General features: G+C 39.1%; 1 protein-coding gene across 1 annotated transcript; it reads right to left on the bottom strand.

Moving 5' to 3' along the window:
- Window positions 1-188: 188 nt before the first annotated feature.
- Window positions 189-11,861, bottom strand: cdc37l1 (cell division cycle 37-like 1). The gene is made up of 7 exons (XM_042509329.1): window positions 11,505-11,861; window positions 8,420-8,734; window positions 8,110-8,203; window positions 7,144-7,259; window positions 6,179-6,301; window positions 4,594-4,764; window positions 189-1,359 (listed from the first exon to the last, which is right to left on the bottom strand). The coding sequence occupies exons 1-7, from the start codon at window positions 11,598-11,600 to the stop codon at window positions 1,243-1,245; spliced, it is 1,032 nt and encodes a 343-aa protein (XP_042365263.1). The 5' UTR covers window positions 11,601-11,861; the 3' UTR covers window positions 189-1,242.
- Between the last annotated feature and the right edge of the window lie 3,257 nt (window positions 11,862-15,118).

Here is a 15,118-nt window from a genome sequence, read left to right as displayed (position 1 = left end):
AACAAAAGAAGCCACTCTTAATGGCCTTTCTAGACACAATAACGTATGACAAAAGCCATTAGAAGTAAAAATATTTGTGCTAGAAGCGCGCGCGCGCGCACACGCACGCACGCACACACACACACACACACACACACACACACACTGCATTATTTATTCTCTCCTTGTAATGAGAGACCTGTGGGTTGTTTGCAATTCCATATTGTGGTTCCCTTTAATCACTTAAAACAAAAAAACAGAAATCGACAACCACACAACTTGTATCCTGTATTCATCACAGATTCAGACATTATGCAATTAAACACAAACTGCTTTTTTTTTTTATTTGCACAGAGCTACACTTTCAGTAACCAAAGGAAAAAAGATAAACGATGTGAGACCATGTATGTCTCAACCAAATCTAAAAAGGTGTGACAACTGACTGTGAATAACATGTCTGAGATCTCTCTTCCTTCCAGAAATAACACAAAAGCGTCACCTTCTCTTAAACTGCATCCTATGCACATTTTTTCCTCATGAATGAAATTATTCAACATATCACACCGGCTGCACAACCACTGTTTCAGTGGCTACTGTACTCTGGCACATGTCAGGTAGCTTTAAAAGCTTAAGACACTTTGCCTTAACGAATGTCCAACACAGTATAACAGACCATCTAGTCTCACTGGTCATTTCTATGAAATGTTCACCATTACCCAAAACTTACACCACATATGACACAAAGCCACTGACCTGTCAGTCATGCTTTCATAATTCATGTCAAGCAGCTACAACAAAACTCCTCAGACGTCCACTGACCTGAGTCCTACATCAGGCACTGGATTTGGTACATTTCTGCCCAAAGACGATTGGTTTTAGTATTCTTTGTGTTGTCTGGATTTTCATTTTGTCAGTTTGTTTTGCTTCCTTGTATGGTTGTTTCTCTTTTCCAAGAGAAGTTAAAAGGAAACCAGCTTGACGGATATAAGAACTCTATCTGTAAAACCAGCGTTATGGCACAACACTTGCATTTAGCCGGCACTGCAGGAACCAACTCCACAGCAGCATAAAATCAAAGCTGAGAACTGTTTGTCATCAGGAAAACATTATTTCTTGTAGCGCAAAAGACTGGTCACGTCTGCTTTTATTCCTGCTCTGCACTGGTGTGTTTCAGCCAGGCCTGCTGTGTTAAGAGGACTTAGGTTGCTCCTAAATGGGGAGGCGATGAAGATGGAGGAAAAGCAGGGGCCGATCCTACAATCCCTAGGAGGTCTCCATCATGCGTATATCGTCCGTTTCTGTTGCGTCGTCCTTTGTCCACCTCCCTGAGCTTGTCCACAGTCCAGTCTCTAAACAACGCTTCGTAGGATACTCTGCCACCTAGTGGAGGGAGAGGAAGACACGAGGGTCCAGTGACAATCATAAACCACTCACAGGTGAGGATTGTCGTGCACAAATCAAAATCTAAAAGGTTTAAATGATGCTGGAGAGAGACTCTGGGGGATTAACCTACTGTTGACTTGTTAGTGGATTATAATGGTTATGTAACTGCACTTTGCCTCTTTAACATGCACTAATCTGAGATGAAACTAGAAATATGATAGTGAATTCTGCAGAGATTTTGCCATGCAAGGAAAAATGTGGGCTCTCCTTTATAAAGACGAGCTTCTCATGTACATATTCTCCTCCAATCGCTCCTCAGAGACTGACTGAGTTCAAACTGAGGCGAAAAGAGATGCTGCGAGGAGAAAACAGCTCAAATCCAAAACCAGGACCAGGAGAGCCGAGCTCCAGTTTCAACACGCTTGTTCGCATTCCTGTGTGGCCATCTTTCCTCTGTGGACGAAGAGGAGGATGTTGCTCTTTTCTGTCAGACGTTTGGCAGCAAGTCAAGCTGTGAGGCCAGCGAGGGGGAGGAGGCCTCTTTCCCTCTCGCCTACAAAAGGCTTGCAAACTACAAAGTTTAGTAGGGATCCTGTGGAATATGCTATTTGGCAACTTTCACTCAATACTTAACCTAATAGTGAAATAAAAAAATCCTATTTCCTTTTTGAATTCTGTGTCTAAGATAATTAGCACCACACTGGTATATGGTTGACTCACATGCTCGTGATCTTAACAGATCAATTGTACAATAATGAGTCAATAGTTATTTGAGCTGGTTTATTCTAGGGAGTGACGGATAATTGGCCTGGCCAGTAATTGGGGCTGATATTCAGCATTTTGGCAATTCTTTTTATTGGCATTTTATTTTAATGATTGCAGATCAAATTAATTAAAAAGTGCAAAGAAAGTGTCAGCATGAGCGGAACTTTTACTTTGAAAAACCTCAGGGAGCTACTCTTATTCATTCATTTTTATTTAAATTTTTAATTTATAAAAAATATAGTTGCTGGGAACATTGAATGTTTCAGTTTTGATTAAAATTTTGTTTAAGGCATTTAAACAAAGTTTTGTGTAGGAGTTTATGATATTCAAAATTCTTAATATTGACAGAAAGATTTTCATTTTTATCATAAATGCATATCAGTTCCAAATATGGGTTACCAGTCTCATTAAAGACTAATAATTGGTATTGGTCCTGAAAAACCAATATCGGTCGACCCCTAGTTTATTCTCTGAACTGCAGCACAATGTTAACACTTTGGCTTGTTTTTTGGAAAACTTTGATAAATATTCCAACAAAAACATGAAAAACTCACACTAGATATTGCAGAATCCCTTGCAAATGCATCAGAGGCACTTGATTGGCATCAATCCCCTGAACCACAATTAACCAGCTTCCTAAACACACTGGGTCTCGTTCATGAAATGTTCTTCATGATCTCTTGATGTTAAAGACAACTCAGAAGTCAGGGGAGTGAGCATTTGCTCACACTGTGACACATCTGTCACATGTAGCTCCACAAAGCAACTTCAATAGAGCCAGTTTTCCTTTGCCCGCTCTACTAACCCTAAGACTCCAGTCAGAGGTAACAGGTACCACAAAAGTGGTTATAAACTTTCTCTGTGAAGCCAGGCTCTCTTCTTCAGGCTCTGCACACGTTCCCATAAAATGTGTCCAATATCACCTTCAGCATGTCATCTTCTAATGATCTAAAATAAACGATGAAAGTAAAAAGCTACACTATGGCTTCAATTAAAGTGACAGAAGAATGCTGGCAGAAAATTGCGTACATTCACAGGTTGATATATTTACTTTAGTAGTGTTTATTCCTAATGTGACAGCTGCACATTTTTTAAACATGTTGCAGCAGATTTAATTATTTTATTCTAGAGCTGCATTTACGTGTAATGACACCGTCCCATAATAAGGGAGAGGTAGAAATCACTTTTGGGGCAGATCAAAGTGAAATCAAAGTGCTGATTGACTGATTATATATAATAAATATCAATAAATTTTTTAATCAGTGTTGCAGCATTTGTGATATATATACCAGCAATGTAAAACAAATGTTAGCAAATCACGATGAGCACAAAAACATAAACCACAGGGGTAATGTTATGGTGGTTTAAAGGAATTACACAGCATTTCACATGCAATTAAACATCATCCTTATTAATAATGTACTGCACTATTAATGTATGCCATCTGTGGTTTTGTAAAAGGCTTAGAGCCAGCGTGGGCAAACTGCCAGGGAACAACCACATTCAGTAAAAGCAAGAACAACCTTGTAAATCAAACAAAACAATATTTTTGCCTCGATTTTCGGCATCGCTGATAGACTGTAGGTTGCCATGGCAAAAACATCAACCTGAAACTTGACACATACAGTAAGCACTATTGTAATTGCTTCATATTCCCTCAGCTGAGAATCTGCATCCCAGATTCCTCACCAGGCGAGGATATGATCTATTGCATATGTACTGAGAAGTAAAATAATTTATTTAGCTATGAAATAAATAAATGAAGCAGTCGCTAGAAACATACGCTTATTTAAGCTTATTTTTATCTAAGCATTTATTGTATGTAACCGCACACCACTGAAAATGAGAGCTCAACATGTTTTCCAAAGTTTTACATAAATAGAATAAATGAATGAATGTAATCTAAGTGTGAGATTTAAGGTGTTTTAGTACAGGAAAAAAAGAGACAATATCCACTGTCGTGCTGTAAAACTGTTTTAAGATTACGCTGCAGTGGAATTTATGATGCTTGACACCTTAAATATTTTATATAATCTCTATCAGCGAGCACATTTGACTGAGTCAGATGAAACTAAAAGTGAGGATGACAAGTTATCACTGTTTGGCAGAAGTTGGGAGTTTCAAATTAAGACAACAAAAAGGTGGTCTGGTCTCACTAATGACATAAGCAACAAGATGAACTCCAAGTCCTGCTGTGAAAGTAAAATCAACTTTTGGCAGCTGCTGTGGCCACTACAGGTGCTAACTCGCACAGTGTTTGACTCCACGTTTCATGTTATTTGCATATTTTGTGACAATGACATAAATAGAACTTGAGAGCTTACACTTTAATATCCAGCATCCAACAAGAGACGACCCCTGCGAGCTCCATGTGATTATATGATTAGCACACAACAGCTCAATGATGCCATCCTACTGCTGAGTGCTGTAACTGCAACAGCATATGAGAAAGAGAGCAGGACTTACTGGAGAGAACGAGTCCAGAGCTTCTTTGGGTCCAAGTCTGCAGTTTGTGCCACTTCCCTGTTGTTCGATGTTGTGTGTATCACCTCTAGACGTGACTGCGTATTCTCTCACTCTGTGTTTGAAGGCCTCGAGCTCTGTATGGAAGACTTCTAAGTAGACATCTTGTCCCTCCTACACAGTGACCGAGAAGACAATATTAGGAAAGCATGCCACAATATAGCTTTTAAGAAACATCACTCTGAGGGGGAATAACTGGTATTTTTAAACCTGGCAACTATTTTCCTTTTTTTGTTAGTGACTGGTGGGAAAAACACTGCACTGCAGCAGCAGAACAAGCTGCAATATAAACACTCGGGACACGTTTGCACATTCATTGATGTTGTTTTTGCCACTGACAGGCTCATATTATTATTTTAAATGTTTGACAACATTATAGAAAGGATCACTACAGTGACAGACCTTTTTGTTAAAGAGTAAGATCTTTTTTTAAAACTAGAAACAGCCCTAAAATCTCATCCACAAAACCCACCAGACTCTGTTAAAATAAACTGCGTGTACAGAGCCAGCATATTTTGGGTGAATTAAGCGTTTATTTCAACAAAACCAGAGTTGATGATTGTTGGATCAGTGGAAAGATGAACCACGATGGCTTTTGTGAGTTTTATTGTGCTTCTGTCCACTTTGAATAGTGTGTTTTACAATAATAAAATTCCTGCTTTTTTAAATGAAGTCTGGTGGGTTTGGCAATAGTGATCTTTGGACCTTTTCTAGTTAAACAAAAAGGATCTTGATCTTTTTTTCAAACACGTATTTTTAATAGATTTTTTATACTGCGTGTAGTACAGCAAAAACAAAAACAGAAAACAAGTAAGGTGCAACACAGAACATTCATAGAAAGGTATCATCTTAATAAAACTGCTAAGACAGGACATCCTATCGAGAGTTTAAGGTCAAAAATAAATATTAAGGGAACGGAAATGCTTACCTGATGGTCCAGAAGATAGAAAAAAAGAGAAACAGCAAATGGAATAAAACCATGTCGTCATCAAAGCATTACGAGAAGTAGACTTCTGCAGCCTTCTAGAAATGTCATTAAATGCCCCCACATCATAGCACAGGTGGAAGATTTACCCTTAATTATAAATGTATTTTTTTCAAGGGCGAAAGAGTGTGACAGATCTGCAGGCCAGGCTTGTAAAAAGATCTTACTCTTTAAAAAAGGTCTACCTCTGGAGGAATCCTTTTCAAAATGTTGTCAGTCACTTATAATAATCTGAGCTTCTCAGTTTTAGTGGAAGTAAACTGACGGTGCTTAATTGCCAATTAACGTTACCTTGCAGCCTGTTTCGCTGCTGTCAGCCGCAGCGCTCTCCCTCAACATTGGACCAATTTCAAAAATCTTTGCCTTCATTCTTTAGACACAAAAACATTGAAAAGCAGTGTCCAGGTTGAAAAAATACCAAAATTGCCCTTTAAGAAAATTAATCAGACATAAAGCCTTGCACATGCCCGCTGCATACATCAGAACGACAGCCACAGACAGGCACACAGGGGGGTGCAGTACATTCACAAACCCATGTCTTACTTTGGCTTTCTGGAAGAACTGTCTGAAGCAGCCTCGAGGATCCTGCTGAGAGTTCGAGGCCATCTCCAAGATGAACTGCATGACTACAGCTTGGTGTGCCACCTGCTCCATCAAGGCTTCTTTCTGCAGGAGGATACCGAGTTATGTTTCAAATCACTGATGTAATTACTGACTTCTAATAGTATCCATGCAGTGCTGTTTAGAGTGTGCTTACGGGGTTAACTCACTGAAGCATCGGTGTGTGTGTTATGGGTGGCAGAATTTTAGAGGCATCAGACTAAAAATGTCTGATTTCTACAGAGATGTTAGCACTGACAGCACAGTGGTCAATTCTGGACTTCCAAAACCTTCATGCTGTGTGACACTGCATTAATTTAAAATTGTTTTGGAAAGTAACAGCCCACATATGGGACTGACTAAACGGATGAGGCCATTTCTTTGTTTGGAAACTAATCCTCTAGTTTGGCACAGAGGGAAAGAGGAACAGCTAAACATATCAAACACCTGAAGACAAATCTCAATAATCAAAAGGTACCCCAAAAAAATGACCACTGATGAGTTATTTTATGACAGCTCAATTGTATTCACGGTAACTTCACTTTCATGGTCCTGGTATTTTGCATGCTGCCTCATTGTCACAGCTTACAGGGACACTTAATTAGAACAAAGCCATTGTTATAGTTATCAGCAACATCTGTTCTTTTTCTGCTGCAGCACGTCTCTGACCACACAGGATATATTGTTGTGAAAAAGGCTTATTGCACTTTGCACATGCTGAGGCACGCGGTTCCATATTGATGCTGATTTTCTAGTTTGACGAGCTGAGAGGAGCTAAACTGGCTGTTTGTCACAACGAAGCTTTATGCCACCCACTGCAACTACTTCACTCTGACGTGTTGACTTTTTTTTTTGTTCCTGTGATTGGTTTTATTGTTGATAATAAAAGAATAATTTTAGTACATTACCCCTTCTTGTTGTAGTCTCATGCACCATAGAATTAAGTAGTTGGCTGTTTCCTCACAGATGAGCTGAGGCCTCTCTGCGAGAAACCGCTGACTGTCGTCCCATCTCCGCAACATACCTGACAAATGATAAAAAGTACATCAATTCATGTTTTCCAAAGACATAAAAAGATGACCATATGGGGTTCAATTCAATCCCATTCATTTCAGATACTTTATATTTATATAGTAAGAAATGTGCAGTCTGATTGGTACGTATTGTGCTGTTTATTTCTGTTTATTTATGGGTTGAATCAGTTTAACATTTCACAAAACTTTGAGACATCTGTTCTGCAATTAGTATGTGTACTGTAATAACATGTTTTGAAGTCAGACATATTTTTAAAACAATATTTATATTTTACTGTCATACTGATCATTTCCCATAGCATCCTGTATGTTTTTTAGACTGATTTCCTTCTCTCCAGTACGGACACTTTATCCTTTTATGGTAGCTTTTTTTGAGAGTCAATTCAGTATAATGAATCTAAAGTTTTTGTAAAGTTAAGATTGTTGTCATGGTAAAAGAAGAAAGTACAGACTGTGAAATGTGCAACTCACTCACAGTAAAAAACTGTCTTGCTGGCTGCAGATAGAAAGCAGCTGAAACTATTACACAAGTGACATGGGTCAGGAGTTTGCTGAGAGACAGTCTGCTTCTACAACAGTCAGTGTAATGTGTAAAGATGAAATTTCTGCATAAAACCTGGTCATTATTAGTCAAGCATTCACATGAAAACTAAATATCTCCTCCAGTAAATCTGGAGAAGATAGCCGGTCTAAAACTGCAACAATCTTCAAACAGCAATAACAGCTGAATACCTAACTAATGACATTTAATTCAACTAAACATACTTGACAAACCTTTTTTACCATTAGTCTGAGGGCAAGACAGTTCATATAAAAAATGTCATATGTCATCTCACTCACCAAAATGTCTGAGCTCTTGGTCATATTTTTGGAGAAATGTCTTGCACTTGTCCTGATCTGTTTCTACAGGCTGACTTTGGACATTAATAATACTCTGGAAGAGAGAGAAGACATTAACTAACTGGTGATAACACTTTTAAATAGTTATCACACAGTAGGTACACACAGCCAAATAAAAATTAGAAATTGTTAATAGACATCAAAATAAAATCATGACAGTTTCAGATACCAGCCATGATTTTGTTTGCTTTTCATTTTTCACTTCAGCTTAATGCACCACAATCGCTCACTTTAACAAATGTTTGCTTACCTTATCGAAAACATCCCAACTCCCGACAGCTCCGTGCACAGGACTGCGGCTGGGTTCCTGACCTCCCAGCATGCTCTCCTTGCGGCGCCACTCCTCCTCGGTGTGCGTGAGTTCGGTGGGGCAGGCCAGTGTCCGAGCACGTTCCTGCTCCAAGGACTCGGAGCTGTGGACGCCTAGAGAACAGAGCTGATCCTGGGCCTCAGCCAGCCTCCAGCTGGAGACGATGGAGGCCTTCACACAGCGCTGCTGGCTCTGGCACAGTGACGCCAAGGCACAATCGCAAAGGTGTAATGATGGTGACTGGTGTAAAGTACACTGGAAGAAGAAGAGGAGATTAGGACATGAGAGGCTGGCATCGTCTTGTTAAGAGACTTGTCAGGTTTCAAGTAAATAGTTAACATACACATTTACTGCAGACAAACTTGTTCAAATTAAAGCAGGGAACGAATATTTCATGTTTACCAACTAGAGTGTTTGACAGAGTGTTTGTAGTAGAGGTCAAAAAGTGTCTGAGGAAGATCTTTACACATTAATGCTAATTATTTATAGATTAATTATTGATGCTTGTTTATAAACTGGAGTTTAGCTTTCTGTCATTTTGGAAAAGTGGCCCCTGGGCAAAGTATTCCTGGTTTAAGTTTTACAAACAGAACAGAGGTAAGTGTGCACATCTAAAGTACTTCACTAACTTTTCTATACAGTCCTGATACATCTTCCACAGAACGACAGCTGACATCTACAATCTGCAGCTCACTCTCAATCACAAAAAATGTAAGCCATTGGCTTCTGAACGCTCATGACCACGCCCTCGCTGTATTTGGTACAGGGTGGGGCAAGAGGGCTAAAAATAAAGGCTTGTTTCCACTTTATATATGGAATAGGGTTGCACAATATGGATTTTTTTCAACTGGTAGCGATAGTTGCCTGCGCCTCAGACCAATAACCGATAAATTCACTTTTTTTGAACTTGAGAGCTAACTGTAGCATCACACGGATAGCGATTATTAATGACTTTAAACAGTCTAGCCTTTTTGATGTGATTTTGTTGGGGCCATTTTAAGGCTCCTGTTGGATGTGAACTGCTGCGGCTAATCGTGCTAACGGTGTTTCAGCAGTATTGCACTGAGGTCGACGATCAGACCCGCGACACAGTTGTGCCTTCTTCAAGATGTCCATGCAGGTTTTTGACAGCGTGCAGCAGTTGTTGTTGTTGTTGTTGTTGTTCTCTTCTTCTCTGTGTTTATTAGTGGCTGTTACGTTCCCTTTAAGGCAAAGGGACGATAACACAACAACCAAGAAAATCGACCAACCAACTTTAAAGCATGGATGTATTTAGAGGATCTGAACAGATTCAGAAGACGATGGCAGGGCATGCAGCAGCCATGAAACTGAACGACTTTTTTACGATAGAGAAGCACCTATCAAATTCGGGGAAAGGTGTTTGGGTTTTGGACTGAATGCAGCAGACCACAAGAGGATCCCCACTGGTGGCATGTGCCGAGCTACAAGTCAGACCACAGGGGCGAAACAAAACCAAAAGCGAGGGGGGAGAGCCGGCATCAGGGCGAGGCTGACCCGACATGGACCGAGAGTTGTACCTCTGCCAAGCGTTTTTCTAGCTAATGTCCGGTCGCAGGAGAGTGGAGTGGATGAGATGCGATTAAGGCTCATTCAGCAATGGGAGATCAGAGACTGCTCTGCACACATCTTCACAGAGACATGGTTAAGCCCTAACATCCTGGATCGAGATCTTGCACTGGATGGACTGACCTTGTGGGAGCCATTTGGACACAAATCTCTGATGCAAATTCAGAAATGCACTGCAGAAATTGAATGACGCCACCAACAGAAACATGCCCAATGAAACTGGATGGAATTTTCATAGTAGCTGCTAACTATAATCAACTCGTCCTTCGACTCCAAAGATGTAGCAGGATCAAGGACAAAAGTAATTTTGTTTTTTAAACTTGGTTTAAAAAATGACCAATAAATCTATCTTCTACTTTCTTCTATACAGCAGACTTCCGGTTTAGCGCTTCGCTAGCTTGAAGGGTGGTCTAAAAAATTAATCTTGCAGCTCTTTTAGACTTTCCAAATGTTATCGAACTGGTGACATAAATCTATATGGTCAAATGAGTCATTTTGCAGGGGGATGATGCTCACAAAAACTGCACTAATTTACAGATGCCTCTTTCCCCCTGTAAGTCAATGAGAAAAAGTATTTCTGAGCTCGTGGGCATCACGTGACAGACCTGGACGGTGTAGTTACACTTTTGGCCACTATGTAAAATTTGCTTCAGAGCCTGACGCACTTCGCTTGTTTTAAAAAGTGCACAGCCATCCACCGTGTGTAGATGCTGCCCTTGTTTAGTCAATGAACTCAGTCTGGCTTATCATCACTATTTATCGGCAGTAATTTCCATTATCGGTTTAATAAAAAATATTAAACTTTCCCATTAACGACCGATAATTTATCAGACAGATATATGTCGTGCATCCCTAATATGGATACCAAACCAGCCAAATGCCTTTTCTAGTCAACAGACACAGCTGTCAGTGTCTGTAAATATCTAGGACCTGGGGGAAAAGGACAGTTAGCCGCTGCTTCATGAGCTGATGTGGCCTCTAATCTCACCAACCCACAAATCACTGATCTCTTCCTGGGCCTGATTTCAGATGACAGGATGACACAGCAAGCGATCTCTTTTCTTTAGGCTATAACAAACGCGTTAAAGTGAATATTTAGCTCGATGGAGCAACTCTGAGGACTGTAGCATGCAGCCTGGACATTGGTGTTGTGCACCATGAGAGTCATTGAACAAATCTGATGGCCAACTTAGCTAGCTAACCGCTGAAATAATGACAAAAAGGATAGAAAGATGACTACAGGATACATAAATTACACTGATGAAAAAATCAGGCATATACGCTTCAGTCATGCAATAGAAGTTGGCATGAACTCACTTCACTGATCCCCAAACAGGTTTAACGTTAGCTAGTTAGCATGCTTTTAATGCCGTTAAGTCACCTCCACATTGCCAAGTAAAGTAAAGCTACATCTTCCGCCCACATATGAGCTAATTACCTGCTGGTGAGGATAAACACCGCTGAAGCCGTTGGCTGTTGAAGCTGGGTCGCTGCTCGGCTCTTCATCTGGAGCTCCGTTACCCAGCCACTCCATCACTGCTCCGCGGCTAGCCTGCTAGCTCCGCTGTGTGACCGCTAGCTAATGCTAGCTGTGCTGGAGGAAACACAAACAGTGTTGCTGTGTGTGATTAACTGTCTGCCAGAGTTATGTGTGGTCTAAATAGTGGTCTAAAGAGTCAGCAGAGCCGACTGGGGAATATGAGGCACCGCAGCGAGAGCTCAGGTCCTATAAATAACAACGTTAGCAACAACAACAACAACAGAGTCTAAGAAACCAGGCTGCGTCTGTTTAAGAGGTGACACGCAGAGCACGTGGTAAACAATTTCAACCACGTGACACGGTTCATTTCCGACTTTATTCTCGAAATACAAGATAATAATAAAAATACTACTACTACTACTGATAATAATAATAATAATATTTTTCTTTAAATTAATTGACTTGTTTATTCTATAATGCAGATGCAAGAATCGTTTTATTTTTTTATTTTTATTTTTTAATAACTTTATTTAACGTTTGACAGAACATAACAATACAACATAAAAACAAGAAGGGGATTTTGTCAGGGGGTTACATACATGGTATTCCATTTTTTTTTTTTTTATAAATAAGTTTCTTTACAAAAAGACATTAAAAAAGGGTACACAGGTTCAGGGTCTTGACAGCTTTACTGTTGGTTGAATTTTTGATTGTTTTTATATACTGTTTGGTTTCAAAAAAAGAAAGCAAGGATTTTTATTTATGTATCGGCATTTATGAATATGCCATTTAGCCAACAGAATAATAAGATTAATTATATAATATTGTTTGTTTTTGGAGGGTGTAAAGGAAGTGAAGCCAAACAGTATATTTTCAAAACAAAGGGTAAAGTTATTTTCAATAAAGGAGGAAATAAAGTGGCAAACAATCTATCCAGAAACTGTTTGAAAAAGGGCAAGACCAAAACAAGTGAAAGATATCTTCAGGGCATTCTGAACAGAAAGAGCAATTAGTGTCAACACAATTCTTAAACCGCTGCAAAAAGAATATTTTACATGGATAAATTTTGTGAATTAATTTGAAAGATAAGAATCGTTTTATTTGCGTAAGGGAAGTTAGAGTGTGTTATATTTATGTCTTTCCCACGTTGACAGCAATTATTGGTTGATGTATGGACAGTTGTTTGGTTAAAACAAGCATTGTGAAGGTGTCATTTTGAGTAATAGTTGGGTAATTGGGACGAAATTTTTCACAATTTTGCTAATTTTTACGTACCAAACAATGAATGAAGAAAGATAATTGGCATACGAATTCATATTGAAAATAATCATTATTTATTGGTTCAAAATGAGCTTCGCCACAATGTACTACAACAAAATTGCATTATTGCATGAGTAATAATATACAGGTATGATAGTCACTGAATCCATTTTTTGACATTGAGTACTTTTACTGTTTTTCTGATTATTCTAACATACTTTTACTTAAATAACATTTTATATGCAGAGGCTACCCAATTTTTTTTTTTTTTATATTTTAGTGTTTTTACAGTGTGGTATCTGACTTTTATAAATAAATGAGCTGAATACTTCTTCCACCTCTGACTTTTACCATTTTTATGAGAATTACTTATGAAAATGATTTTTGAATTGATGATACTTGTCAAAAATACACTAAAGAAAATGTTGCGTTACCTTTGTTTGGGGTCTCAGAGGCCTCAACTGTAAAAACACAAATAGATATAATGGATTTTCATATTCTCTGTTGATGATGACAGTGCTTTTTACTCAGCACCCCTTTCCACTTCCAAAATAAATATATCTGCATTTATGTTACTGGAGGTATACAGCAGTTACAGAAGAAGTATAACAGAAAGTTTGACCCCAAACATACCATGCACATTAACACACTACACATTTTTCTGTGAATGACTTCATCTGTCCATGCATACATGAAGATTTTGTATACTGTCTGTGTTGCTATATGTGTTTATATGTTTATGTTTCTGCATGTTGGCTGTGAAAACAAATTTCCCTATTGGACAGTAAAACTAAATCCCTAAGACATATAAAACATGAAATATTTCCTTATATGGGGCAATAACGAAGTTTAAAGGTAATATCTAAAGAACATTATTATTATTATTGTTATAATAATAATAATAATAATAATAATAATAATAATAATAATACAGTCTCAACAAAACACAAAGATTGGGGTTTTGTCATCTGCACGCCTTCTGTTTTTCTGTCAGTGGAAACACACAGGAGGGGGCGATATTGCTCCATTTGCAGAGGGCCCAGTTGTATCTCACACAGTCTCTATCACACAATAGTCTCAATCAAATACAGACAGAATTAACTTTGTTGGCCAGGAGAGTGTGTACACATACCAGGAATTTGACTCTGGTTTTTGTTACCCTCAATGTCCTTGCACAGAAATAAGTCTAGACATAAGAGCAAAAAAAACAAAGCTGAACAAGGTAAAAATAAACATTTTGACTACTGTAAACAATAAAGTATCTGTGTATGTGCATATATATATATATTATATATACCAACAATACGCTAAAATCTGTAGACAGTGAGACAATGGTGCAGTGTTGCAAAGTGCAAGGCGTCCTGGAATAAAACTGGAATTATTAATGCAACAGGTTTTTTTTAAATGTACATTAGGTAAAGCAAACACATTTATATATTAGAGACACAAACAGACCAACAGCACCGTCCTCATTCCTGCGTCATTAGCTCTTCATCTTCTATTTTAACTCTCTTCGCTCCTGTTTGTTTTGTTTACAGAAAATGAGTCATTCAATGCTGCAAAATAACCAGATAACCTCACCACTACTCTCTCTCTCTCTATCCTGCGAAGGAGCCAGGCTTCCTGCTCTTAGTTCCCAGAGTTCCCGGCTGCTGGCAGTAGAATGCTGGGAATATCCGGAGAGGAAGGGGAAGTGACATCACAGCGGTGACCTTCCGTGCCAGGCCATATCACCTGGAGCTGGCTGGAGGAGAGCTGCTAAACACACACGCACACACAAAGTTGGCCATAAGCACATACTTTTCTCGCTGTCAGCACACACACATGCACGCATATTTGCTGAGAAACTGTATTGACACACTTTGACACATCAGTTTGCTTTTCAGGAAAAGAGAGAGAGAGACGGAGAGAGAACTTGTGAGCGAGTTCCCATGAAGAGAGAGAGGAAGCGATAACTTCAGGCCCGGAGAAGTTTGCATAGACGGGCTGAGCTAACCGCATGTTTGACAGGAAAATTCCCACGATGCTTTAGCTGGTTCCTCACATCAGCTCTGTTTGTCTTCTCATTTTCAGGTTTGCACTGGCTGACTATCTAAATGAATCTGAATTAATTAATTTAATTACAAACAGTTCAGGCACTGTATTTATTAAGATACAAAAGATGACTTCTGATCAATTAAAATTACTTTATAAGTGAGAGGTTTAACAAAGTAGGAAAGGTTTGGGGAATTCAGAATTACATCTCTGCTCTTTGCAGATGATGTGGTTCTGTTGGCCTCATCACACTGTGACTTTCAGCATGCACTGGGGCG

This window comes from Plectropomus leopardus, chromosome 20, assembly GCF_008729295.1.
Source record: "Plectropomus leopardus isolate mb chromosome 20, YSFRI_Pleo_2.0, whole genome shotgun sequence".
NCBI classification, from domain to species: Eukaryota; Metazoa; Chordata; class Actinopteri; order Perciformes; family Serranidae; genus Plectropomus; species Plectropomus leopardus.
This window is presented reverse-complemented; position numbering and strand designations above follow the sequence as displayed.

Excerpts from the sequence above, each read along its gene's own strand:
- cdc37l1 (XM_042509329.1), bottom strand. The coding sequence starts at position 11,600 with ATGGAGTGGCTGGGTAACGGAGCTCCAGATGAAGAGCCGAGCAGCGAC. Across the intron at positions 8,204-8,419 it reads GTTGGGATGTTTTCGATAAG|AGTATTATTAATGTCCAAAG; the intron begins GTAAGCAAACAT and ends TCTCTCTTCCAG. Across the intron at positions 6,302-7,143 it reads TGAGACTACAACAAGAAGGG|AAAGAAGCCTTGATGGAGCA; the intron begins GTAATGTACTAA and ends ATCCTCCTGCAG.